Raw genomic sequence first — 26,365 nt, 5'->3', positions numbered from 1 at the left:
ATTAATATTTCGTTTCACCGTGCCAGCCAACTCTATAATATTGAAATATGTACATGATGATTTTGTTAGTAACAACAGCATCTAATATAAAAAAAATATTAAAATCAAGCCATGTTAAAAATGAAAGTAACATTAACATGTAGGTAATGAATATACCAACTTGTTAATATGAAAGTCTGAATCTATACTGAACTCGACTTTAGACAAAGCCTTTAATGTTACAATTTTAATAACAACAATAAAGAAACGGTAACAGTTATTAACTGACAAAATCATCTGAACAACTAAACTAACCAGGTAAAGAAGATGTAGTACAAACAAACTACACCATTCCCTCTCCCACAAGAGAGAGAGGAAAGGGTGTGTGGGGGGGGAGAGTCACTTAGAGCAATGGTTCTCAACCAGGAGTCTTCCAGGGGGTATATCAATTCATCTAGATATTTGCCTAGTTTTGAAACAGGCTATATAAAAAAGCACTAGTGAAGTCAATACAAACTAAAATTTCATACAAACAATAACTTGTTTATATGCTATACACTGAAATGTAAGCACAATATTTATATTCTAATTTATTTTATAATTATATGGTAAAAATGAGAACAGAAGCAATTTGTCAGTAAGAGTGAGCTGAGGCACTTTTGTATTTTTATGTCTGATTTTTGTAAGCAAGTAGTTTTTAAGTGAGGTGAAACTTGGAGGTAGGCAAGACAATCAGATTCCTGAAAGGGGTTCAATAGTCTGGAAAGGTTGAGAGCCACTGACTTAGAGGTGCAAACAGCTTTTTCAGACCTCCTGGACCTATTTCCCCGTAGTATCACTGAGATCACCCTGGAGTCTGCATCAGCAACCAGGACTGTCAATCAAGCTTTTAACTGGAGACTTGATGCAGCAAGGCACTAAAGACATGCGTAACTTTAACTGCTGACTGTCTCGCTGTGCCCATAGCCCGGCCACCTGCTCTCCAGCTCTGTCTGGCACGCTGACCAGGCAGCACGCTGAGAGAACAGGGAAGGACAAAATGTGGGCAGTGGCCTCGGACGCTGCTACTACGCATGCCCATCTCCTCCGCGCATGATCGGTGCAGTGAGGTTCCGGGGTGGGTGGGAGACGGGAGTGCGGCAGCCGGGCTGACAGGGCGCTGCGGTGGCCATGGCTGACGAGGCGGCGAAGCTGGACGAGGCGCTACGGCGCCAGGCGGACACGGTGCGGCGGCTGAAGCAGGAGAAGGCCAGTCCGGAAGAGGTGAGTTCGCCCCCCCCCGCGGCTCCCTGGCTGGGCTGTACCGCCCCCTCCCGGCCCGGCCCGGCCCCTGCGCGCCTCTCCCGGGGGGGTTGGCTGGGGGCTCGGGCCGGGGGGGATGCCCGGAGCGAGGCCGGGGAAACGGGGTGCCCGGGGAGGGGGCCGGGGAAGCGGGATACCCAGATGCCTCCGCTGGGTTGTGCTGTTCATCTGCCGCCCGGTCTGTGTCCCCAGGTGGCTGAGCAGGTGGCTAAGCTGCTAGAGCTGAAGGCGCAGCTGGGCACAGAAGAGGGGAAACACAAGTTTGTCCTCAAGACCCCAAAGGTAAGTCCCCAGCCCTGGACTCTAAGGCGTTTAGAAACCCATCATTAGTTTAAACAGTGCAGCTTTGTGTGTATCCCAGCCCTACCTTCCCAAAAATCCCTCAGTGCCTTGTCTGCTATGACCACACTTTACTGTGCATTAAAGAGAAACTGTCTCCACTGCTGATAAATAAATCGTTTAACCCTGTGCCTTCGAGATAGATGAATGTCCCAGACTTCAGGGCTTCCTCCTGACAGTTAACAAAGCCAGGATAAAACCCTGTGTTTTCATAAACCCCAGAAGAGCTGGTGTAACTGACAGCAGGCTGAGTGAGCACATGTGCACTGCAAGGGACACCCCATATGGCAAGTAATACTGCCATCTTGCCCTGTATGGAGCCATTATACTCCCCCTAGATCAGTGGTTCTCAACCTTTTTGGGCTCAGGACCCATTTGTAAATGTTTATGGCCTGTCACACGCCAGTAAATAGTCTGGGGGAGGAGGCCCTGGGGTGGTTTTGGTTGGATCCCGGGTGGGTTGGGTCCTGCCTGGCACTTTCCCCACATTGGCAGTTCCTGCAGTTCCTATGCTATGGGGCTAGCTGGGCTTGGCTCTCTGCTCTGGGTGTTGCAAACTCCAGGGTTGCAGCACCGCTCAGGTTTGGCCCCGCTCCCTGACTGGGCCAAATTTGAGTGAGTGGAGTTGTGACCTAGCTCATGGGATTGCTGTGCCACTCACTCAAATTTGGCCTACCCAGACTCCAGTTATTATGATAGCTGGGCCAAACGTGAGTGGCGATGGGACCCCAGAGGCTGCAATGCCTGGAGCAGGGAGGCAAACCCAGCCAGCCCCATGGGACAGGAGCCACAGGAGCTGCCATATGACCCTTTGAAGCACTCTGACAACCAAGTTTTGGGTCCTGACCCATGGGCTGAGAAACCCTAGACCATGCTGCCTCTCTCTATTGACCTGCTCGTTTTTGACCAGAGATCATGCTGGCTGCTCAGCAGATGAGCTGACAGCTGAAGACATCCGTCTCAAAGGGTGCTTGTGGCCACCCAAACTCCATCAGCAGTTGCCTGGGCAACGGTGCCCATCTAGCTGTGAATTGATATGGGGTCTTCCGAAAAATGAAGGGACACCAAAGGCCAGCCCAGGGCAGCTGTGAGAGGACTGTGACTAACCTGTGATCTTTAGGGCATAGTGGTGATAAGTAACCCTGATGACCAGTTTGCATCCGTTACATCTTCAAGGCTATTCACCAGGAGAAGGGCTAGAAAACCTTTTTTTTAAGATATTACTCTTGCCATCCACGGAAGGGGTTGGAATGGGGGCAGGGAAGGGGTGGGAACAGGCGGGGCAGGGGCGGGGCCTCATGAAAGGGGTGGAGTGGGGACAGGGCCGAGGGCAGCGCAGGGGGAGGTGTCAGTAATGCGGCCCTCGGGCCAATGTACTAGTCCTCATGTGGCCCTCGTAGTCATTTGAGTTTGAGATCCCTGTTATAGACTAACAGATGTATTGGAGCATAAGCTTTCATGGTGGATGAATACCCACTTCTTCAGATGTCTGTTTCAGGTTCCTTTAAATATGTGCCCAATTTCAAAGGTAATAAGGTGGCTTCCATTAGCCCAATTCAAGTAAATGAGGGAAGTTAGCATTGCTTAGAGCACGGGTTCTCAAACTTAATTGCACTGCAACCCCCTTCTGACAACAAAAAGTATTACATGACACCAGGAGGGGGAACCAAAGCCTGAGCCCAGCTGTCCCAGGTGGCAGGGCCAAAGCCTGAGTCCTACCGTCCTGGGTGGGGAGGCCAAAGTCAAAGCCCAAGAGCTTCAGCCCCAGGCAGGGGGCCTGTAACCTGAGCCCCACCACCCAGGCCTGAAGTCCTTGGGTTTTGGCTTCGGTCCCAGGCAGTGGGGCTCGGACTTTGGCCCCAGCTCCTAACAAGTCTGAGCCAGCCCTGGCGACCCCATTTTAGGGTCCCAACCTACAGTTTTCAGAGTAACAGCCGTGTTAGTCTGAATTCGCAAAAAGAAAAGGAGTACTTGTGGCACCTTAGAGACTAACCAATTTATTTGAGCATGAGCTTTCGTGAGCTACAGCTCACTTCATCGGATGCATACTGTGGAAACTGCAGAAGACATTATGTACACACAGAGACCATGAAACAATACCTCCTCCCACCCCACTGTCCTGCTGGTAATAGCTTATCTAAAGTGATCATCAAGTTGGGCCATTTCCAGCACAAATCCAGGTTTTCTCATCCTCCGCCCCCCCCCCCCCCCCAAACTCACTCTCCTGCTGGTAATAGCCCATCCAAAGTGACCACTCTCTTCACAAGGTGTATGATAATCAAGGTGGGCCATTTCCTGCACAAATCCAGGTTCTCTCACTCCCTCACCCCCCTCCAAAAACCACACACACAAACGCACTCTCCTGCTGGTAATAGCTTATCCAAAGTGACCACTCTCCCTACAATGTGCACGATAATCAAGGTGGGCCATTTCCAGCACAAATCCAGGTTTTCTCACCCCCCCCACCCCACCCCATACACACACAAACTCACTCTCCTGCTGGTAATAGCTTATCAAAAGTGATCATCAAGTTGGGCCATTTCCAGCACAAATCCAGGTTTTCTCACCCTCCACCGCCCTGCTGGCTTAGAGCTATGGTTTGCTCAAATGGCAGTGATGAATGTGGTGTAAATGGCTGAATAGATTTGTAGGCTCAAAGGCTGTGCCACTGTACACATGGCACAATCTTCAGGCAGCCTCCTGCTGTTACAGTAGCAGTGGCCTTAGCAGCAGCTGGAGCACTAGTGCAGAGTGTCTTTATCACTGTAAAAGCTGGCAGCTAGCCTATACTAGCACTGCTGCGCGTCCTAGCCTCAAGGGTGCCACATTGGTGTTAGACCAATGGCAGCATAATTGCAAAAAATTGCTAGTGTGGCCAGGGCTAGAGACCTCACAAGCAGTCACTAGAAACTTTTGATTAAAAACAATGGAAATGTCGTTTTCTGGAGATTTTTGGTGTCAGGTGAGATGTAACGTCTGGGATGGCTAGCAGCAGAGCATGCCGCCTGCATACATATCTGCCTCTTTCTAGAAGGGCCCATCCTTATGGGCATGGGAGTTCAATCTTGGGCCTTGTCATTTTTTGGCCTCTGTTGAGAACAGCAGCAAGCGGGTAATTAATGCCATTTGTGATGGTAGTGTGTGTGATGTGGACATCTGTACGCTAGGCACTAGCCCTCAGAGACCCCTCAACTCATTCCACATAGGCCACTAAGCAACCTATGGATGGTAGTGAATGTGGGCTGCATTTGAATCAATGACTAGTAGGTGAAAGGCTGGATAACTTGATCCATCTAGCTCATGTGCTCCAAATTTTAGTTAAATAAAAAAGTAACTAGTAAGACCGCAAAAGTGGAAGAAAGTCTCTAGTTGTTTAAAATGTGAGACCATTCCCAGCTTCTCAAGATCTGAAAACCTGTTAGCCACAGCCTCCCAGTTTCTCTGCCTGAATGACGTCTCAGTGCAGTAAACGTAACATTAAAAGCCGGTCTTCCTTTTCTGGCCCACAGAATCACACATTATTCCATACTGTGTGCCCTCTTTCTCTCCCTGACACTGCACATGACTCTATCAGTAGAAGAGGCAAAGCTGGTAATTGCCATGTGAGAATAAGGACTGAATTTATTAATAGTCAGCCATAGTGGTTTTTGGCTGTCTGAAGGGGATGATCAGAATGATTCAGTGATTCTAACAAAGAAGAAATGGAATGAGAAATCTCATCCCGTTCACATTGCAAAGGTGCACTCAGGAGACAAGTATCAGACCCTCTGGCCTCACTGGCTAAAATGTCCAATTTCTCTGTGTAAAGGAATTCTTAGATTAAAACACCTATAAGCCTGATGCTTTATTCCTAAATTTCCAAAGCTCCTCTGTCGTCTCAGCCTTATCCTCTAGATGGGTTATTTTACCAGACGCTGACTCAGAAACATCTTCCTTTCTTTGGTGCTTCTCTAAATTGTGAGCTCTTCAAGGCAGGGACCTTGCAAAGGGACCTTACATGCCTGCAAAGGACCAAGCATGCTATTCGTCCTGTAGAAGTAATTGGATCCATGCTGGATTCTCCACCTTCTGGCTCATGAAGTTTCCCTCTGTAGTCTATGAACCTCTGGCTCCCATTAGCTGTGTGCTACCCAGCAGCTGTATAAGTAGCCAGCTCACTTCTGGGCAGCATCTTATGGCTTCCACCTGCACTTAGAGATGGTCCAAGGGTCTCTAATTCTTCTCTGTGCTTGAGCTTTTGCTTTTGGTTAATTCCCTTTCCTCAGGTGTATTGATGCTGTTCCCTGTTGTGTATCCCTGTCTTTCTGGCTTTGTAAGTATTTTAGACACACCTAGTCCACCACTTCCTTCCTTTCTGCTTCTTCCATGCACAGTGTACCCATCTATGTTAATGTTCATCTGGGCAGAATCATTCCACTAGCTCAGGCCATGGTTCTCTGCTCTTCTTCTCACCCACTTCCCTTTGATTTGGGGTCTCAGGGCACCCGGGACTACAACCCCAAGCAGATGGCCATCAGGGAGAAAGTCTTCAACATCATTATCAGCACCTTCAAGCGCCATGGAGCTGAGGTCATCGACACCCCTGTGTTTGAGCTGAAGGTGAGTGCAGGAGCTGTGTGGTGACATCTGGGAGGGGGTGGCTCTGCTGGTTAAAGAGTAGCAGCCATGTTAGTCTGTATTCGCAAAAAGAAAAGGAGTACTAGTGGCACCTTAGAGACTAACCAATTTATTTGAGCATAAGCTTTTGTGAGCTACAGCTCACTTCATCGGAGAGACTAACCAATTTATTTGAGCATAAGCTTTCGTGAGCTACAGCTCACTTCATCGGATGCATCCGATGAAGTGAGCTGTAGCTCACAAAAGCTTATGCTCAAATAAATTGGTTAGTCTCTAAGGTGCCACTAATACTCCTTTTCTTTCTGCTGGTTAAGGCACTGACCCATTAAGGCATGATCCCCAGGCCTGTAGCTGTTTGCCCCTTTAAATCTTTGGGTGCATTTTAAAGTATGGTAGCTGCATTAGTCATTATCTGAAGGGCAGCTGCCCTGACTAAGACCTCAGTGTGAGCAGCTCCCATGGAAAGTGAGAGCCTTCTGTAGTAAAGCTGTGGTTGAAGGAGGGTTAGATCACCCTTTGCTCATCATGTGGCATCTCCTAGCTTCCTCACTGAGTCTCTTGTTGCAGCTTTGTGCTCCTAGGTTTTGTCCCTTCTCACCTAAGATGTCATCTCTCTGTTTCATTTAGGAAACTTTGACAGGGAAGTATGGGGAGGACTCAAAGCTCATCTACGACCTGAAAGACCAGGGGGGAGAGCTGCTGTCTCTTCGCTATGACCTGACTGTATCCTGCCACAGTTCCTGCTCCTGGCGTGCAGATTTCATCCTACATAGTACATTCACTGATGGGCAGTGTCATGTGGAGGCCTCAAGAGGGAGATGGGGAGGGCAGTCTCTCCCTGAGTCTTTTGATTCCAGGTCCTCAGTGGTGGGGCAGTCATGCAACAGGGCCCAATGGGAAGAGCACAGGTCTAGGAATAGAGACCTGGGTTCTGTTCCTGGCTATGCCAGACTCACTGTACTCAGCTGTTTTAACGGTTATTCATCCCTTAATATAACACAAGAATCAGGGATCACCCAATTAAATTAATAGGCAGCAGGTTTGAAACAAACATAAGGCAGTTTGTCTTTACACAACGCACAGTCAATCTGTGGAACTCATTGCCAGGGGATGTTATTAAGGCCAAAACTATGCTTGGGTTCAAAAAAGAGTTAGATAAGTTCATGGAGGACAGGTCCATCAGTGCCTATTAGCCAAGATGGTCAGGGACACAAACCCATGTTCTGAGTGTCCCTAAACCTCTGATTACCAGAAGCTGGGACTGGATGATGGGGGATGGATCACTTGATAAATTGCCCTGTTCTTTTCTTTCCCTGTGACACATCTGCTGCTGGCCATTGTCGGAAGCCAGAAGGCTGGGTTAGATGGACCATTGGTCTGACCCAGTATGGCCATTCTTATGGGGGTTAATGAAGCTGTGATGCCTTTATGAAGCAGAATGTGTGATAGTAGTAATTGCTGCAGGGCTGTCTCCTTTTCTTCCCTTTGGTTTCAGTGATTGAAGTGGTGAGCATGAGTGCCTCTTAGCTGTTACCCCTGGCAGAAGGGTGTGTACCCTACTGAGCCTGGATAACAGGGGAGGGGTTAACCAGACTTCTGCCTGAAGAGTGATAACCGGGCTGGTTAGACACATAATAGAAATGAGGCATAACTCCTTTTGCTACTATATGCAGAGAAGTTGGGTGATCCTGTCCACACCAGACCCCTTTGGAAGGGCTGGATGGCTCTTGTCCTGGACCTTCCGAGCCATGGGAGGGTCGTCTTACGTTCCACCCTTAACCCTTTGTGCTCAGGTGCCCTTTGCTCGTTATTTGGCAATGAACAAAATCACCAACATTAAGCGCTACCACATTGCCAAAGTTTACAGACGGGATAACCCAGCCATGACGAGGGGCCGCTACAGGGAGTTCTACCAGTGTGTGAGTACTGGCAGCCTGAATGCTCTCCACGTCTGGGCCCAGGGTTCCCCAGGAACTCAGTCAAGGTGGCCCTATATATGTGACTAGAGTGCTGGCTCAAAGCACGAGGAAGTGGACAGGGAGGAAGAGAACTCCATTTGTGTCTGGGGCCTGGCTGCCACATGGGGAGCTGGATATATGGAGACCCTAGTTGCTGCTGGGCTCCCCCAATTGTGTTACACTGCCCAGATTTTCACTGCCTTTGCTTGTGCCCCAGGATTTTGACATCGCCGGCCAGTTTGACCCCATGATTCCCGATGCTGAGTGTCTGAAGATCGTGCATGAGATCCTGAGCGGGCTGCAGATTGGAGACTTCCTCATTAAGGTAAAACCAGAGCCAGGTGCCAGTGCTGGTTTCTCTGGACGATGATGTGAAGTGAAGAGCATTCTTGCTTCCCACTTGCTCATGGTCTCAGCCTGGCAACACCTGCACCCTCTGTAATGCACAATGCAGATTGATCCAGAACCCCTAGTGCCTGTGGCAACTCCTTTCTATGCACTGTCTATGCTAGAGAAACTATCAGGCTTCACTCTGGCTGTCACCCGGCAATCACCATCTCAAGCTGCTCTTCCGAAGGGAGTTCTGGGGCGGACAGGGTCACCCAACTTCTCTGCCTGTTGTAGTAAAGGGTGTTATGCCTCATTTCTGTTACGTGTCTAACGTGCTTTGCTCCAGGAGGTGTAGAACTTGTCCTGTTTTGGTGGATGGAGTCAGGCAGCAGGGCAACTGCTTTGTTGGGCACCCAGTGCTAAAAAAGGGGTCCGGTAGTATTCGTCTCCTTCTCCAGGGCTTCTGATGCTCATGGTGAGGACCTGCGTGTTGCACCTTGAGTCTGCAAGCTCCACACCTCCACCCTGCAGGCCTTGTACTGTTGACCTTCATCCCTGCTCCCTTTTGAGAATCCATCACCTCCTCCAGGGAATCTTTCCCTGGGCTGAGCCCCTGCTGCGCAACAGGAGACCAACCCCCAGCCCATGTGTGGCAGCACATGCTGCTGTGCAGACGCAAGCTCTTATGAGTCTACCTTGAACAAGTGGGGGCAATGGGACCTGGTAAAATTAGAGGTAGCTAGGGTGTTAGAAAGGGACCGGGTGCCCCGAGACAGCAATGAGAGTAGTGGTGTCGGGAGAACCTTGAAGGCAGCCAAGGCCCCCGGTGAATTCGTAGACCTAGTGAGACACTGCTGGGCTCTGTGGATTAGCTGGAGGGGTGGGAGCCAGCCCTCGCTGCGATCTTGTTGCTGGGTTTTCCTAGGGGGATCTGGTTATGATGGGGGCTATCTGTGTTGTTGGACCACCCGCAGGGAGCTGCCAGGGATTGCCAGACTGGATCTGACGCAAAATCCATCTAAACCAGTATCTTCTCTGACAGTGGCAGCAGCTGGTACTTCTAAGGAAGGGGCAAGAATCCGCATGATGGACAATTATGGAATAACCTGCCCACAGGGAAAGCTGCTTGCCCTGACCTTCATCAGTCAGTGATTGGTTTATGCCCTGACATAGGAGGATTTAGAATTGTCCAAAAATTTGTTCCTTCCCTTGTTTAACTGCAGGTGTGCCCATTCTCCATATAAACATTGGATTGCTTTTTTAATCCTGCTAAACTGCTGGCCTCAGTTACATCTTGTAGCGATGAGTTGCACAGGTTAATTATGCATTGTGCTATTAAAAAATCCCTTGAGTTTTTGGTGTAATTGGATGTCCCGCTGTTCTGTATTCTGAGAGAAAGTGACTAGAAGTGCCCAATTTACCTCCTCTCTACCCTTCATTAAAGATTAGTTCTCTGTCATGTACTCTTATATACAGAACTGGTACCCTGCTAGTTAAAGTTAAGAACAGCTTTCTGTTTAAATTGGTCCTGCTTCGAGCAGGGGGTTGGACTAGATGACCTTCAGGGGTCCCTTCCAACCCTGATATTCTATGATTCTATGATTCTAAATGATGACTCTATGTGATCTAAAGTCTACATAGTTACTGGGATATACTTTGACATTAGGTGTGCCTCACAGAGGCATGGGCTAAAGTTATTGGTCCAAATTTAGAATCATTTGATCAAGGGGTTCTGAAGATACAGTCCCTCACCGTCAATCCCCTCCCAAAAAAACTCCCAGCTTTTCTCAAAATTGAGAGATTCTAACAGCATTTTTTGTGCACAGATCTATGGATCAAACCTGGGCTCTGATCCTGTCACAGAGATCCCTAATGCTGGACATCTGACCCAGCATGAAACCCACTGTCCCTTTGGGAGAGCAAAATTGAGAACAAAATTTGTGAGAGAGGTTAGCTTTTCAGTTAGGCATATGCCTAACTCTTCCTAAGCCTCACAAAGTGTATGGCAGGGGCACGCCGGAATGACAGCTACCAAGTGGTGTAGTGGTTAGAATAATGGACTTGGACTCAGTAAATCAGGGCTCTATTTTTGGTGCTGCCACAGGCTGCTCAGTGACCTTGGCCAAGTCCCAGCATTGCTTTGTTCCTCGGTGTCCCCATAGGGATAATGCTGTTTCCTTTCTTGGTAAAGTACTTTGAGATCTGATGAAAAGTACTATGGGAGAGCCAGGAATTCTCATTCCATGGCCATAGTAGCATCTCAACTGCAAATCTATATGATAATTACAACTGCCCCATAATGAACACTAACTCCTACCAACATTTCTTTCTGTTTAAAAAAAAAAAAAATCCATAGAAAATTCACTGACAAGAAATTTGGTTAAAGCAGAGTTAAGGTTGCCCAGTGACAGCTCGTGCTCAGCAAAATTCAAACTTGTGAAAACCATGAAATAGAGATATGTCCACGCCCACACAACCATATCTCTGCCTTCTTGGAGCAGAGTGCCCATGTGCCATAACACATACTTGCCCTCTGCCTTTGCATTGTACTGAAAAGGAGCTGCCTACGCCTGCCCCACATTCAGCCCCACAGAAAGAACACTACAGCTGCTAAATTGTACACCCCCCTTCACCCTTAGGCACACAATAACACCTAATACTACAGCTTTCTACTGTACTTTCCCTTACCCTTCATTAAACCCACAGACAACGTTCATCTTACTTCCGCCTAACTGCTGATAATCCCGGTGGCAAGAAGACTCTTGCACCCTGCTACTCATGCCATGTAACACTGAAATGAGGCGTATCTACGCATGCACCTCTTTCCTTTGATCACGTGGTCAGGGAGAGGGGCTCTCACACAGCCTTAGAAGGGCACAACACCCGCTCCTCCCCATAGCTTCATATCTCAATCACGGCTCTTCCAATCTGCTCCAGATAATCCCTCCACCATTCAATTCAGCAACATCTAAGGCAGTGAAAGCAGCTGGAGTGCATGCAGCTAATTCCAAGGGGCTGTTGCCAGCTGCAGGGGGGCAGAATGAAGGAGGTCTGGGCATTTACCTTATCTCTGTATTTCATGATTCTTTTCAGAAGTCTGAGTTTTCCTGGAGTCGACATTTTGCAAGGCCACAAGATACCATTCAGCAATCTTAACTCTGTGTTAATGAAACTTTTTTTGTTAGTGAATTAATCTCTGTTGTAGACTCATTCCAATTGTTTGAGTCTCTTCCCATCTGGAAGACTTTCCAGACTTTGAATCTCTGCTCTCCCCTCTTTCTGCACCCCCACTCTTTGTGCTTTTTCTCCATTGAGAGAGGGTGATTGGAACGGTCATTGGTCTTCCAGGTGAGGGCCTGCCATTGAGGAATTTAATGGATTGAGTATTTCCAGTATTCCCTGTCCCATTCCTTTTGCATCTGTTTTCATTATTGGCCACTGCTGCATGGTTTTCATTGATGTTCAGGTTTTTTTCCCCAAGTGGTGGTGGTTAATGTGAAACCCAGCAGTGTGCATTACCTTGCATTGGAATTCATTGAGCTTTGTCTGCTGTTGTGCCATCCACACACCTACCTTGGCTCCTCAGACTTGGGTAACTGTAATAATTTTCACTTTGCCACCTTGCTGCTTGTTGTTGTTTTCAGTAAATGGTGGTCCTCATCTCATACAGAAACTTTGGGCACTTGCTATTAACCTTTGCCATGCTGAAAACTGAACATTTCCTCCTCCTCTTTGTTTTCTGTCCCATGATGTGACTTTACTTCTCATCCATGACTCTCATTTCTGAACAGTCTCCTGTGAGGCCCTTTGTCAGAGGCTTTTGAAAGTCCAGCTAAATTGTCATCCAGTTTTCACTTGTCCACTGTTTCATAGCAGGAGCAGCTAAGCCCCTGGGACTTCTGGGAGCTGATGATGGTAGAGGTAGCTGGCTAGGTGGGATGGGGATGGCAGCCAGCCCCTCTTCGCTACCACAAAGTCATAGAGGAGTGAAGCTGAAGAGTTTGTTGTAACTGGGATATTTCCATTTGGTTCCCATTGAGAGACTCTACTTCTTCCCAGGTCAACGACCGGCGTATCCTCGATGGGATGTTTGCAGTTTGTGGGGTACCAGACAGCAAGTTCCGAACAATTTGCTCCACTGTGGACAAACTAGACAAGGTAAGGGCTGAAGTTTCCTGTTACTGCTGCTTTGTGGGTTTCACAGCCCTCCTAGTCAGCACAGACTGCTCAGACAGACTAAGGGCAGTGGAAGTTGGTTAGAGAATGCTAGTAAATGTTAAATTATTTCTCTTCTTCACGCTGTGTGTTGGGCATTGGGGGTTCAGCACCTAGATAGGGTGTTTTGTGGAGACCTAGTTACACTATTTCCTTTAACATCCCCAGTGGGTCCTGAGCAAACAGATTGACAATGCAAGTCACCCTAAATCCATGGGATTCTGCAGGTCTCTTAATTCACTATCGCAAGACTTAAAGTACGAGCTGCTGGTTATTAACCTGGAGTAGTGAAGCTCCTGTGTGTCTGGAGCAGGGATCCCACCACCCCACTCCTGGTTGCCATCTGGAATCCGTGCTGCATCAACAACGAGGAGTCCTTGGGGCACCATCTCTTCTTATAACAAATTTATTTGGGCATGCTGCATCAGAATGTTCAAAAGCTTTTTTTCCTAATTCAGTGTTTTTGGGGCCATCAACATCCACTGTTGTGCTGGGGACCTCGTTACAGCCCAGCTGTTCTCCAGCGCAGATCTGTAGTATTAATGGCACCTTGCTAAAGCCTTGGTATCTGGCATAGTGGCAGACTGCTGCAGGATGGGTATAGAAGCTAGGATCCTGCAAGCGAGCCACACTTCAAGTGACTGAGGACTGAGTTCTGTCAGGTAAATTTGCAAATGAGTAGGATGTAGCGGCATTGTCCTGTCAATGGCTCTGTAAATATCACCCTGTGAGCAAGTGCTCTACTGCTCAACAATGCTCCAGCCAGCATCAAAGCAGGAGACATGCAGTCTGTGGAGGTTGGGCATTGCTGGCTGTAGTGTCTGTGGAAGGCTGGGGTCATATGCGGACTTGTCACTTCAAAGCATCCCCTGCCCTAGCAACCTGTGTGTCCTGTGAGGAAGGAAGGAGCTGCACTGTGGGTGCTTAGGGAGATGGGGTAATGGTGAAACCATCTCCATGTTCTAATCAAATGGAAGTACAGAGGAAGATAAGAGAGACCAGCCTGAAGAAGCTGGGAGGGCTGGGATTGGTACCCACAGTGCACGGAATCTGCCCATTTCTTGTGGTTGACAGGCTTATGCCAACCAGGCTGGCTAGTGTGGATGAGCTGTAATGGTGCAATTCTCTATTGTAGCCAAAGTTAAAGATAACACACCAGCACTCTGCTCTAGTCAATAGCTTTGACTCCAGGAGGAACAATAGCAGCAATTCTCACCTCCACTTTGGTTTGTGAAGATGAAATGAGGTCAACAAGTGGATTGGCCTTCAGCTGCCTCTCTAGACAGTTTTCTTTGCAGCTGGCTGCCCAGCTGAATGGAGTCTTGACTGTAATTCCTAGGCAGACTTTACAAACTGGAGTTAAGGCTGTGAATGGCTTTACTCCTCTGTGCTAACTAAAGGGGGAAACCTTAAAAAAAGTTATTAACCTTAAAAGAACATTTAGTTGGGGATTAGTCCTGCTTTGAGCAGAGGGTTGGACTAGATGACCTCCTGAAGTCCCTTCCAACCCTGATATTGTATGATTCTATGATAGAGTCAGAGCCAGAAACCAGACCACTGGAAAATCTGTAAACATAGTTAAAGCCCAGGTAAGGAGCCAGGGTAAGGCAACCTAGGGACATCGTGACAGAGGTGGGGCTCTGTGACCTCCTTCTGCCGTGGACACACACTTGGAGCCCTGATGGCAGGGGGGCCCTCTCCCCTCCCAGAGAGGCACAGACATTAGCATAGGGTCTCCTTCTTCCCCCTTGTCCGTTAGGGCAGCAGCAACAGGAGGGGCCCAGCCCCTCTCCCAGAGGGGCAGCAGTGACAGCAGGGAGCTTCCAAAGTACTTAACCTGGTAGCTGGTGTAGTTGCTTGGGAGGTTGGGTTGCGCCCACTGTAATCTTCTCCTCCTGCCATATGCACAATCCTGTGCTGGGGTGGTATTGGCCACCCCAACACCATGCATTGAGTATTGATGTTAATACCTGGTTGAGATGCATAGGACAGTTACCCCTCTAAGAGCTGCTGTTTCAGACTCTCTGTGGACTCAGGCAGATATAGCTACACCAGTTACACTTTGTTTGTGTTTTTGAGCTTTCCTTTGAAAATACAGTAGAACCTCAGAGTTATGAACACCTCAAGAATGGAGGTTGTTCGTAACCCTGAACTGTCTGTAACTCTGAACAAAACATTATGGCTGTTCTTTCAAAAGTTTACAACTGAGCATTGACTTAATACAGATTTGAAACTTTACTGTGAAGAAGAAGAATGCTGCTTTCCCTTTATTTTTTTAGTAGTCTACATGTAACACAGTACTGTACTGTATTTGCTTCTTTTTTGGGAGAGTGGGTCTCTGCTGCTCCCTGATTGTGTACTTCCAGTTCCAGATGAAGTGTGTGGTTGACTGGTCAGTTCATAACTGAGGGTCTAATTTATGAGGGCTTGGAACTTTTTTATGAAAGCTGAGATTCTGATGTGCTCACCCGACTGTAGGAGAAGGGGACCCTTGTGCTGGGACCTATAGTGTCTGTGCCTTAATCTGGCTTTGCCTCTACTCACAGCACTGAGAGCCATCCTTACAGCTGAGATGTCTGCTGTACTTCAATTATCTTCATATGTTTGAAAGTATTAACAGTGAGAAATTTATACACAGGGCCCACCCCTGCAAGCGCACAGCAAGCACTACCCTTGGCGTCACTGGGAGTTGCACATCCCTATGTGGGTAGCAAAGGGTGTCAGTAGGACACTTGGAAACTTGCTGGAATGTTTACTAATTCAGAGGAATTTGGGGGAGAAAAATTTACACAGCTGCTCTAGTGAAATCTCTCGGCACACACAGGAAAAGGCAGAGTGGTTAGTAAACTAACTATATTGAGTAGTTGTAAATAAAACAAAGCGTGCAGCAGCTGGTCTTTAGCAGCCCTCCTTCCCCCATTGCTCCAGACCAGAGGTTTTCAAACATTTTAGGCCGCGTATCCTTTTCCAAATAATGTAGCCTACCGTGTACTCCCATCTGACATAGGGTCATAATATACCTATGACTAAATTGCTGAGTCTTACTAAATAAAATGCGTTGTCTGCCATTACAGGATTTTTCTCGCATACCCTCTGACGAGAGCTTCTGTACCCCTATGGGTACGCGTACCCCAGTTTGAAAACCACTGCTCTAGAATGTACTTCAACACTTGCATTCTTCTTCCTGTGGAGGCCTTCTTTAACGATTCTAACAACACTTAACAAAGGGAACTAGCTGGATGCTTAGGTTTGAATGCTGAGCAGTGAAAGAGTTAATGCTAGCATTTTGTGGTTCATCATTAACCCCAAAATGCCAGATGTAGTTTGTCTCTCTCTGAGCGTGCACCTGTGCTGCTGTAGTGTAGATGTTTCTTACTTCGATGGAAGGGATTTTTCCATGGCTGTAGTTAATCTCTCAGAGGTGGTAGCTAGGTTGTCAGAATAATTCTTCTATCAACTTAGTTACATCTACACCAGGGTTTAGGTCAACCTAACTATACTGCTGAGTTCACACAGTTTTTCACAGCCTTGAGCAATGTAGCTAGGACAATTTCATTTTTAGGTGGAGACAAGGCCTGAGCTATTTGAGGCTGCTGGCTGCATACTCAGGCCTTGTCTACACTAGGGGGAAAAGGTGTGGCTTCTACAATGAGATCGTAACACACTGTAAACACTACTGTAGAAAGGGCAAGGTGTAGTTTTACCTCGGTATAGCTGGTCATTTTGCCCTGTCTACACAAAGGTTTTTACTGTGTGTTAGTGGTCTCCTTGTAAAAGTGACACCTTTTTTCTTAGTGTAGACATGGCCTGGGAGCCTGTATCTGCACTGGCAAGCATGGGACCTGCAATTCGTAAACAGTGCAGCAGCAAGAATGTAGTGCGGACAGGTCCTGGGTGACTCAGATGTTTTTACTGCTATGACCCTGGCCTGAGATCAAAACAAAAGCTTTGTTTGCTATGTTTCAGAGTAACAGCCCTGTTAGTCTGTCTTCGCAAAAAGAAAAGGAGTACTTGTGGCACCTTAGAGACTAACCAATTTATTTGAGCATGAGCTTTCGTGATTGGCTTTTCATAATTACTAAAATACATAATTGGCTTTTCATTTGTAAATGTTGCCAGCCTGCATCGTTCCACAGACAACTGAGTCACTAACAAAAGTAGCCAATCTGTCCCTCTTCATCGCTGCCTCTTTCTTTGTAGTGGTGTGATCCCAGGACCAGAAGCCCAGGTACCACAGCTAATCCCAGCTCTGAAGCTGACTCTAGCTAGGACTTTGGAAAAGCCACGTAACCACTATGTGCCTCAGTTTCCCCTCTGTTAAAAGAGGGGAGATAAATACTTACCAACCTTGGTGCTGTGGGGTAGGTTTTTCGGCAAAGTGTTCCTTGTTGTCTACCCTGCAGTACTTTTTTCCCCTCTTATTTTCTCTTAGCCTTTTCTAGCTGTGTTCTCACTTTCTCTTCTTGTAACCATTTTTTCTGTGTCTTCTTTTACACCTTGCCCCACATTGTTCTGCTTCACATGAGAGAAATTGACTAGATCCTAGAATTCTGAGGCATCAAGGTGCTTTAGAGTCTGATTTCCCAATTCCTCTTTTCTGCTCTATTTATATGAAGCAGAACAGTGGCAGACAGGGAGAGATGGTGATGAGCGCTCCACTGAGAACAACTCCCAGGAGCAGCGGGTTCAGCCTGGGGAGCTGTGATTAACATTCTCATCTCCCCCTCCCCAGGGAACATGGGAGGATGTGAAGAGCGAGATGGTTGGAGAGAAGGGGCTCTCGCGAGAGGCTGCAGATCGCATCGGGGAATACGTTCAACTGCATGGTGAGTTCTGTGGAGCTGTGAGACCTGGTTCCCTGTCCAGCCTCACCCAGGCCAGCTGAGAGTCCATGTGGGTCACTTCACCAGTCACTCCAATTTCCTTGGTCTCTATATGGGGAGGGTCAGGGTTCCCCAGAGGTTTAGCTGCTCTTGCCCAGGCTGAGCTGACTTGCAGCCTGTACATCGCAGGTAAGGTGCATGGTCGGTATCCCCTGGGAGGGAGATAGAGAGGCTGGAGGAGTGAGCAGGTGGCTGTGGGCCAGGCTGAGTGGAGCGAGCCCATGGGAGCTTGGCCCTCCCTGCCTTTTATATTTTAATTGTGTGTCATTTCTGCAGGTGGGCTGGGTCTGATTGAGCAGCTGCTCCAGGACCCTAAGCTGTCCCAGAACAAGCTGGCCCGAGAGGGGCTGGGAGACATGAAGCTGCTGTTTGAGTACCTGACCCTGTTTGGCATTGCAGATAAGGTGAGTGGTGGAGGGACACTGAGCAGGCCTGACTGGGTCATTTGTTGTGCCTGGTAATGGGATTTCCCTCCTGTTCCGCAGATCTCCTTTGACCTGAGCCTGGCACGGGGTCTGGATTATTACACTGGGGTGATCTACGAGGCCATCCTGCTGCAGCCTCAGAACGCCCACAAGGAAGAGCCGGTCAGCGTGGGCAGTGTGGCTGGAGGTGGCCGCTATGATGGGCTGGTGGGGATGTTCGACCCCAAGGGGCGGAAGGTGCCCTGTGTGGGAGTCAGCATCGGAATCGAGCGGATCTTCTCCATCATGGAGCAGAAAGTGGAGGTGACTGCCACCTGATTCCTCCTCCTCCTCCTTTGATCCTGGGGGACAGACTGGCACCTGCCTTTCCTCCCAGCTGACACAGGGCTGATCAAAAGCTGCAGAGCGGGGGTGAGTGGAGGCTCACAACCTGTGTTGGTCAGCCACTTAGTTGCCTAAATCAGATTCCTGTGGCTCTACATGATCAACCTATTTTAGGTACGTAAATAGCACAGTAGTGGCTGAGCAGTCTCTGTAGCTCCATCTGGCAACAAAAGACCCGGGTTCAGATCTGGAGTCAGAGCCTCTAAGGCCCTGCTCACATGACAACTCTTAAGAAAAGAGGAATTGGGCACTTCTTACATCACACAGTTCACTCTCAAGGCAGGTAAAGCTTAGAATGTCATGAGACGGAGGGGCTAGATCCCTCTTTGCAGAGTGGATGGTGGCCCTGACTATATTTACAGACAGATTTTCAAAAGTGCCCACTAATTTAGGTGCCCAGCCTGAGACGCCATGGACCTGGCTTTCTGAGGTGCTGAGCACCCAAACTCTAGCTGGAGCCAGTGGAAGCTGTTCATGCCTCTTACAGTCACACCTGACAGCTCTCGGTTTGGGCACCCAAAACCTGAGGCACTTCGACTCAAGGGCCACTTCTGGGAAGGTCAGCCATAATGGCTGGCAGCAGTGGATAACTCCAGTGCCAAACTCAACCCCTTCGGTTGCCCATACGGGGAGAAAGCAGGAGGGGATCCCGTTGGCAAGGAGGAGAGTCTCATAATAGCTGGCTTTGGAGGTCTGTTCCCATGTGTCACATTTACAGCAAAGGGCACTGGGGAATTCTGTATAGTGGATTTATTATTAGTGAAGTCCCCAGCCCAGCAGACAACAAAGTGACTTGAAAGGTGACACTGGAGGGCTGTGACGCTGGACGGCAGGGATAGGATACAGAGGGACCTAGACAAATTGGAGGATTGGGCCAAAACAAATCTGATGAGGTTCAATAAGGATAAGTGCAGGGTCCTGCACTTAGGACGGAAGAACCCAATGCACAGCTACAGACTAGGGACTGAATGGCTAGGCAGCAGTTCTGCAGAAAAGGACCTAGGGGTGACAGTGGACGAGAAGCTGGATATGAGTCAGCAGTGTGCCCTTGTTGCCAAGACCAATGGCATTTTGGGATGTATAAGTAGGGCATAGCGAGCAGATCGAGGGACGTGATCGTCCCCCTCTATTCGACATTGGTGAGGCCTCATCTGGAGTACTGTGTCCAGTTTTGGGCCCCACACTACAAGAAGGATGTGGATAAATTGGAGAGAGTCCAGCGAAGGGCAACAAAAATGATTAGGGGTCTGGAACACATGACTTATGAGGAGAGGCTGAGGGAACTGGGATTGTTTAGTCTGCAGAAGAGAAGAATGAGGGGGGATTTGATATCTGCTTTCAACTACCTGAGAGGTGATTCCAGAGAGGATGGTTCTAGACTATTCTCAGTGGTGGAAGAGGACAGGACAAGGAGTAATGGTCTCAAGTTGCAGTGGGGGAGGTTTAGGTTGGATATTAGGAAAAACTTTTTCACTAGGAGGGTGGTGAAACACTGGAATGCGTTGCCTAGGGTGGTGGTGGAATCTCCTTCCTTAGAAGTTTTTAAGGTCAGGCTTGACAAAGCCCTGGCTGGGATGATTTAATTGTGGATGGGTCCTGCTTTTGAGCAGGGGGTTGGACTAGATGACCTCCTGAGGTCCCTTCCAACCCTGATATTCTATGATTCTATGAAAGCCATTGCTGTCTCTTTCTCTGGGCTACTCAGTCATAGAGCTGTTAGCCAGACTTTAACTCTGCTGTGCTCCGTTCCAGGGGATAGGGACAGCAGGTTGTAGCCACAGTTAAAGATCATGTGCCCACTTGCTATTGCACTGACTACAGAGCAGAGGCTGGCCAATTAAAAGGGAGAGCATCAAGGGTTAAAGGAGACAAGCAGTGGATGGCCAAGTCCTTTTTTGTACTCCACAATGTATAACAAGGACTGGAAGGACTTCCCAGAAAAAGGCTTTTTGTTTTTACCATCAAAATGAAGCATATCCAGCCCCAGTTTCCAAGAAACAAGGGAGACGAGACCCAGTCTGGGAATTTTCCCTGCCTCTGCTTCATGGGACAAAGCTCTGATATTCCTCTCTTGTTATTCATAGTGTGGTTATGTCCAAAGGCCCTGATCAGAATCAGGGCTTCCTCGGGCCACATGCTGCTTTAACACCTAGGAAGATGGAAAACGCAGCCCTGCCCCAAAGAACTTATTGACCAAAAGATAAAGTGGTACAGCACAGAGTTCTCAGGGTGACAGCTACCACATGGTATGTTCATGGATTTTAGTACAGTGAGCAGGGAGGTAGGAGCTCACATTCTAACTGGAGAAAGCAGTGTCTGTCACTGCAGAATTGTGAAGGTGCCTTGCCCCATCGCCATGGTGCTACCTCTGACCTCTGCTCCTGTTCCTTCCTCCGTTCCCCAGCCCCTTCCTTGCTGGGCTGGAGGGGCATCTGTTCCTGGGAACTTTTCTGCCAAGTCTTTTGTCAGGAGTTAAGCCAGCAGCCTACTGGCTATTTTAACTTATCTCCACAGCCCCAGCAGGATTGGCACCATCCCAGAGGCTGGATTGGACCCTTTTCCTCAGGGCTTCATTAATTGTTCAAACACACAACTCACAAACTAACACAAAACAAGGCTCTTCCCCAGTCGTCCTAAGGGCCGTCACCCTGGGAGGTCCCTTGCCACAATAACCAACCTGCTTCCTATAGCTTCCCTCCTCTGAGCTCTTTCAGTCTGTATGGGAAGCACCTGACCCTTCCCAGCTGGAGCTGATCATTCCCTCTCCCAAGTCCAAACACCTGTTCTTAAATGGGCTCTGCCTCATAACAGGGCTGCCTGGCCCTTAAAGGGGCAGACCACCTAGTCTAAAGCAACCTGACTGCAAATCCCTTCCCTGCTCAATTGCTTATGTTTCAGTTTCTTGTGATTTCATGACCCTAGCTCTCTAGTCAGCCATAGTCCCCTTACAAATACAGACCAGACAAGATCTGATTTTTCTCATGTTAAGAAAACAAATCTATTTAGGCCACCACCTCCTCTCCAGCTTGGGGCACAAGCCCACTGCTTCTCCTTAACAGGTGAGCTTTACAAGGGGCCTCTCAGGAAAATTGAGGCAGGAAAATGCCATATTGAGTAACTGGCAGAAAGGGGAGGAAGAGCATAAAGATGGTGAAGCTCCTGGCCTCCAGTGGGGCAGAAGGGGGAGAGAGTGTGTTCGTTCTAGCTTGGTATTGTTTACTTAATGGTTCCTGGCTCGGTCGGGGTCCCACCTTTCCTGCTGCTGCTGTGGAGCTGGTGATGTTTTTTTGTAAGGCTACATCAGTGAGAGTACATCTGTTACACTGGGAAGGCCTCTGAGGGGAAGCTTCCATGGAATTGCTCATGTCCAGCAGAAACTCCAGTGCCGTGGCACTAGAGAGGGGAAAGCTAGAAACTGCATTTTAAATGAGATTGGATCCCAAAGGAAGTAGAATGTAGAACTGTGGGGATTTGGCTTGTTGGGATTCCCAGGGGCTCTTCCACTGCGTTGCTGCTGCTGGCTTGTCCTTCCACTGTCAAAGCTACTGGCTTTCCAGTCCCCATTGAATCCATGCATGCAAAATGCTCTGTGTGAAGTGGTGGTGGTTCCTGATAGAAAGGGTCAGTGGGGGGCAAGGAGTGTCTCAGCACATGAGTGGCTGGGTGTTTCTATACGTTGTCAACAACTCTCACAAGACTCTGTCCCTGCATCCAGGCTTCAGAGGAAAAGATCCGGACCACAGAGACACAGGTGCTTGTAGCGGCTGCACAGAAGAAACTCCTTGAAGAGAGACTGAAGCTCATCTCTGAGCTGTGGGATTCTGGGATCAAGGTATGGCTGAGCAGAGTCTGAGTGAGGGAGAGGAAGGAAACTGGTTGGCTCCAGCCCTTCCGTTCCCAGTGCTGGTCATGGGCTTAGAGCCATTCTCCTGTTCTTGTTACCCTAACCCCATAAGTGGGGAGGAGGGAGACACTCTGGGGAGACATGCCACGTGAGCAGCAAGCCCTGCCTACTTGAATGTGACCTTGCTGCCTGTTCTCGTCTATCCAGCTTCACTATTCCTACAATTAGGCATTCCCTCTGCTGTACACAAGGCAGGGCCAGAGCTGCCAGTCGCTGGGAAGGAGGGTTGGCACCCCTTTAAGGAAAGTTGTACACGCTACATCCTGGCAGCAGCAGCAGGTGGTTTCCAGACTTCCTGTTTTCCCTGGGTTGTGCAGCACTAGAAATCCTTTACACAAGCTCTCACTTGGCTCCAGGTTGGTTTCCAAGTTGGGAATATTGCTAACCTCTTCTACAGGGCAAAGGTCACTCTCTAGCATGGCATGAATCGGTTGCCCTTCTGATGCCAGCAGAGCTAAGACAAAGAGCCTTGTGCCACGCCCCTGATGCCATGCCTGGCTGGGGAATATTGCATCTTTTGCTCTCTAGCCTCAGCTGCCAGACCCACCATTGGAACTGATAGGAGAGGCTCCCTGTGCTTCAGCAAAGCAGTGCAGAGGAAAAGAGCTCCACCTGTGCCCATGGCACACTTTGCTAATGCTGGGTAAGCTGTTTCAGTTTTGGAAGCATTCTAATTGGGTTGCTTTTCAAAAGTGGGGAGCCCTGCCTGGTGATTGAGAGATCTGGTCCTGCTGCCTCAAATGCAAATTAGATGGGGAAATCCAAGAACAGGAATGACAAGTGGGTGCCTGAAGAAATCAGCAGGTATTAAATCTATTGCTGTACTGTGGGTCCCACCCTAGGCAGAGATGCTGTATAAGAAGAACCCCAAGCTGCTGAACCAGCTGCAGTATTGTGAAGACACGGGAATCCCTCTCGTTGCCATCATAGGAGAGCAGGAGCTGAAGGATGGAGTTGTCAAGCTGCGAGTCGTAGCTACTAGGGAAGAGGTGAGGATGCCTTTGCATATAAGTGATAGGCTGAAGATAGACATTAACAGGCTTTGTCTTGCCAAAGATGAAATGGACTAAAGCCACCCCACTACGTGGGAATGGATGTAGGAAGAGAGATTGAGGTGTCAGTAATCTCTCAGCCACATGAATGATTGTTGGGTACCTTTGCTGAATTTCTCCTTTATACCCCAACAGTGGATATAATGCAGCTGTATTAGTATGGGGACCTTCCCACATATTGCATCTCAGGAGGCCTTAGAGTTAATAACAGCAGAAGATATCAAAGGAGCTAGGCACATTCATCTGACTTGAAGAGTCAGTGAGATACAGGAAGGCTGTTTGATGTGGCAGGTACTGCAGAGAAGAAGGCTCGCCCACCGACAATGGCTAAACTGAGTGTGGAGACAGAGGGGAGGCAGATGCTAGATGTGGACAGGGAGGGGAATGGAGATAAGGTCTGTGATTTGGTGACAATACTTAGCACGTATAAGCTGGAGCAAGTCTACAGAGGGATGGTTCAGAAACAAGGGCAACTTTGAACTGGCTCCTACAGGCATGGAGAGCCTGTGAACGTGTTGGATATGGTCGTGCTTCTTTGCATGAGAAGGTGGATAGCAGCATTCTCTGTGCGCTAGGCAACCAGCTCTTAAGGATGCCATAGAGAAAGGAGTTATTAAAAACTGTTTAGATTGGACCCTGTGCTAGAGACGAATCAAGTTGGAGAGCCACTTACCTAGGAGTTCTTTTGCAGAGAAGAGGGGTGTGTGTGTGTGTTAGAAACATTACTTCAAAAATGAACAGTTTTGAGTACTTTGGCTTGATCTGTGGGAGGGCGGCTTGGTGCTCTTTTGTCAGACAGGGCAGTGCGTGCGATTTCGGGTATTCTTGGATGGACTGGAGAAGAATGGTTCCGGGAGGAGGCTAGATTATAGGAGGGGAGTGGTTCTATTAATTCATTTTGTATTTGTTTTTCAGATTGATGTTCGCAGGGAAAACCTCGTTGAGGAAATCAAGAGGCGAACATGCCAGCCCTAGCCTCCCAGCCACACCTGCTAGTTTGTTGGATTTCAACTGATACTGGGGAAGGGGAAGACTTTAGAGATTTCCTCTCTAAATGCCGCAGTTCTTGGCTATTTTGCTCATGACATGTCAGTGGGGACACAGGGGTCTTTGAAGCCGTATTTATTATTTTATCATGAAATTCCTTTTCCCAGAGGGAGCAGAGATGCTGCTTTGCTTTTTAAAGAACGCTGTGCTCCTGGGCATAGCCAGTGAGAGAGCTGGAGAGGATGTTTCCTGAGACACTCTGGAGAATGCCAGCCGTGTGTCTGTAATCATTACTATTACTGGGCAGAGCTGTAGCGCCCTGGGCCATTGGCAGACACTGAGGATCTTGGTCATAGCTTCATGTTCCTTTCTGTTTGAATAAATGTTCTGCACAGTGTCACTTCTCTGCCTAGAGGGGAAATGACCTTGTCTCGAAGTGTAAAACATTCTAAGCAAGTTTAATAAACCTTCTGACAGTCCCACACCTGCCTCTTGTGTGACTGTCTTCTGGAATTGCCAGTATGTCAAGGTTTCTGTTCCTCTTCCCCCACACTCCCCCTGGACTAGGGCCGGGTGTTAAATGTCACTGATGCTACTGTTCCATTCCTTGAGTTCCAGGGACCTTTTAAAAAGTGCACTGGGGATGGTATTTTGCAGTGTGCAGTGAAAAGCCTTATCTGGAAACTCCCATTGGAAACATTGAAGAAAAAGCAAAATGAAGACCTGAGTTGAGTGGTGTGCAGAAGCAGGAGGTAGCCAGGATGTCCCTGCCATCTCTATTCTTATCTAATTCCTTAAGTATTGTAGAAGTAATTTAACTTTGTGCCAGTCACTCATAATCAACTAAATTCCCTATGAAGGGCAGCAGGCTGCTCCTAATCCCCCCTTTAATGTATAAAATTCCATAGAGTCCTCCCATTGTGGTTTAAATGCATTAGGACTTGATTCCATCACCTCCATTGTGTTCTCTTCACCAGTCTGTAAAATAATCCCTACTTTAATTTGGTTTACATGGGATCCTTTAAACTTGTGCCCCCTAGTTCTGGTTTACCCAGTGACCTCAGACACGTTCAGTTTAATTGGAGGATAACCCTTAGCAAGCAGATGTACTGCAGTCAGCTCCCTCTCAATTTCTCAGAACTCCCTTTTCTCAGAACTAAATAATCCCAGTTTTATCTGTCTCATTATTTTAGTTGCTCTATGCTGCCCAAATTACTCCAAAAAGTCTTTACCCAGTGCAGTGTACTATCACTTGATAATCTCCTTGAGCTCTCACAACGCACTCCCCTGCAAAAACCTCAATGTATTTTTAGCCACCTTTGCTTCGGCTGCTGCTTATTGGGTTAAGTTTACCAGTCAGTAGGGTTTATCAGCTCTTCTTCCTCTACTATTTCGGTGCCATAAGAACTATACTAAAGCCCAGGGGTGGGCAAACTGCAGCCTGCGAGCCATTTTAAGGTGGCCTGCAAGCTCCCACTGGGGAGTGGGGTCTGGGGCTTGCCCCGCTCCGGTGCTCCAGCCGGGTCACAGGGTCGGGGGCCTCACCACGCAGCTTCTGGAAGCCATGGCATGGCCCCGCTCCAGCCAGGGCGCAGGGTTGGGGGATGCTCCATGTGGCTCCTGGAAGCCGCGGCGTGACCCCGCTCCTGCTCCTATGCGCTCCAATTGGAGCTGCCTGGCCACTCCTCTGTGGAGGAGCCGGAGAAGGGACATGCTGCTGCTTCTCGGAGCCACTTGAGGTAAGTACCACTCGGAGCCTGCACCCCTGAGCCTCACCCCACGCTCTGACCCCCTTCCCCAGTCCTAATCCCTCCCATGCCCTCCAAACCCCTCAGTCCCAGCCCAGAGCACCCTCCTGCACCCCAAACCTCTCATCCCCAGCCCCAGCCAGAGCCTGCACCCCCCAGCCAGAGCCTGCACCCCACTCCCCCACCCCAGCTCAGAGTCCCCTCCTGCACTCTGAACTCATTTCTGGCCTCACCCCAGAGCC

At 48.6% G+C, this 26,365-nt stretch overlaps 1 protein-coding gene across 2 annotated transcripts; it reads left to right on the top strand.

Moving 5' to 3' along the window:
• The first annotated feature begins 1,090 nt into the window (after nucleotides 1-1,090).
• On the top strand, nucleotides 1,091-24,857 carry HARS1 (histidyl-tRNA synthetase 1). Of its 2 annotated transcripts, none has more exons than XM_077823760.1 (13): nucleotides 1,091-1,242; nucleotides 1,474-1,563; nucleotides 6,100-6,219; nucleotides 6,865-6,960; nucleotides 8,031-8,156; nucleotides 8,413-8,520; nucleotides 12,585-12,683; nucleotides 17,473-17,566; nucleotides 17,900-18,027; nucleotides 18,109-18,351; nucleotides 22,148-22,264; nucleotides 23,179-23,325; nucleotides 24,304-24,857. In XM_077823760.1, exons 1-13 carry the CDS (start codon nucleotides 1,150-1,152, stop codon nucleotides 24,361-24,363), a joined length of 1,521 nt encoding a protein of 506 aa, XP_077679886.1. In that variant the 5' UTR covers nucleotides 1,091-1,149; the 3' UTR covers nucleotides 24,364-24,857. The 2 variants fall into 2 exon arrangements, with proteins under 2 accessions (XP_077679886.1, XP_077679887.1); XM_077823761.1 differs by lacking the exon at nucleotides 24,304-24,857 and adding an exon at nucleotides 22,865-22,979 and having other exon boundaries at nucleotides 23,179-23,319.
• The last annotated feature ends 1,508 nt before the right edge of the window (nucleotides 24,858-26,365 follow it).

This window comes from Eretmochelys imbricata, chromosome 8 (genome assembly GCF_965152235.1).
Source record: "Eretmochelys imbricata isolate rEreImb1 chromosome 8, rEreImb1.hap1, whole genome shotgun sequence".
Taxonomy (NCBI): Eukaryota; Metazoa; Chordata; order Testudines; family Cheloniidae; genus Eretmochelys; species Eretmochelys imbricata.
This window is presented reverse-complemented; position numbering and strand designations above follow the sequence as displayed.

Excerpts from the sequence above, each read along its gene's own strand:
- HARS1 (XM_077823760.1), top strand. The coding sequence starts at position 1,150 with ATGGCTGACGAGGCGGCGAAGCTGGACGAGGCGCTACGGCGCCAGGCG. Across the intron at positions 6,220-6,864 it reads CCCCTGTGTTTGAGCTGAAG|GAAACTTTGACAGGGAAGTA; the intron begins GTGAGTGCAGGA and ends TGTTTCATTTAG. Across the intron at positions 17,567-17,899 it reads GGAATACGTTCAACTGCATG|GTGGGCTGGGTCTGATTGAG; the intron begins GTGAGTTCTGTG and ends TCATTTCTGCAG.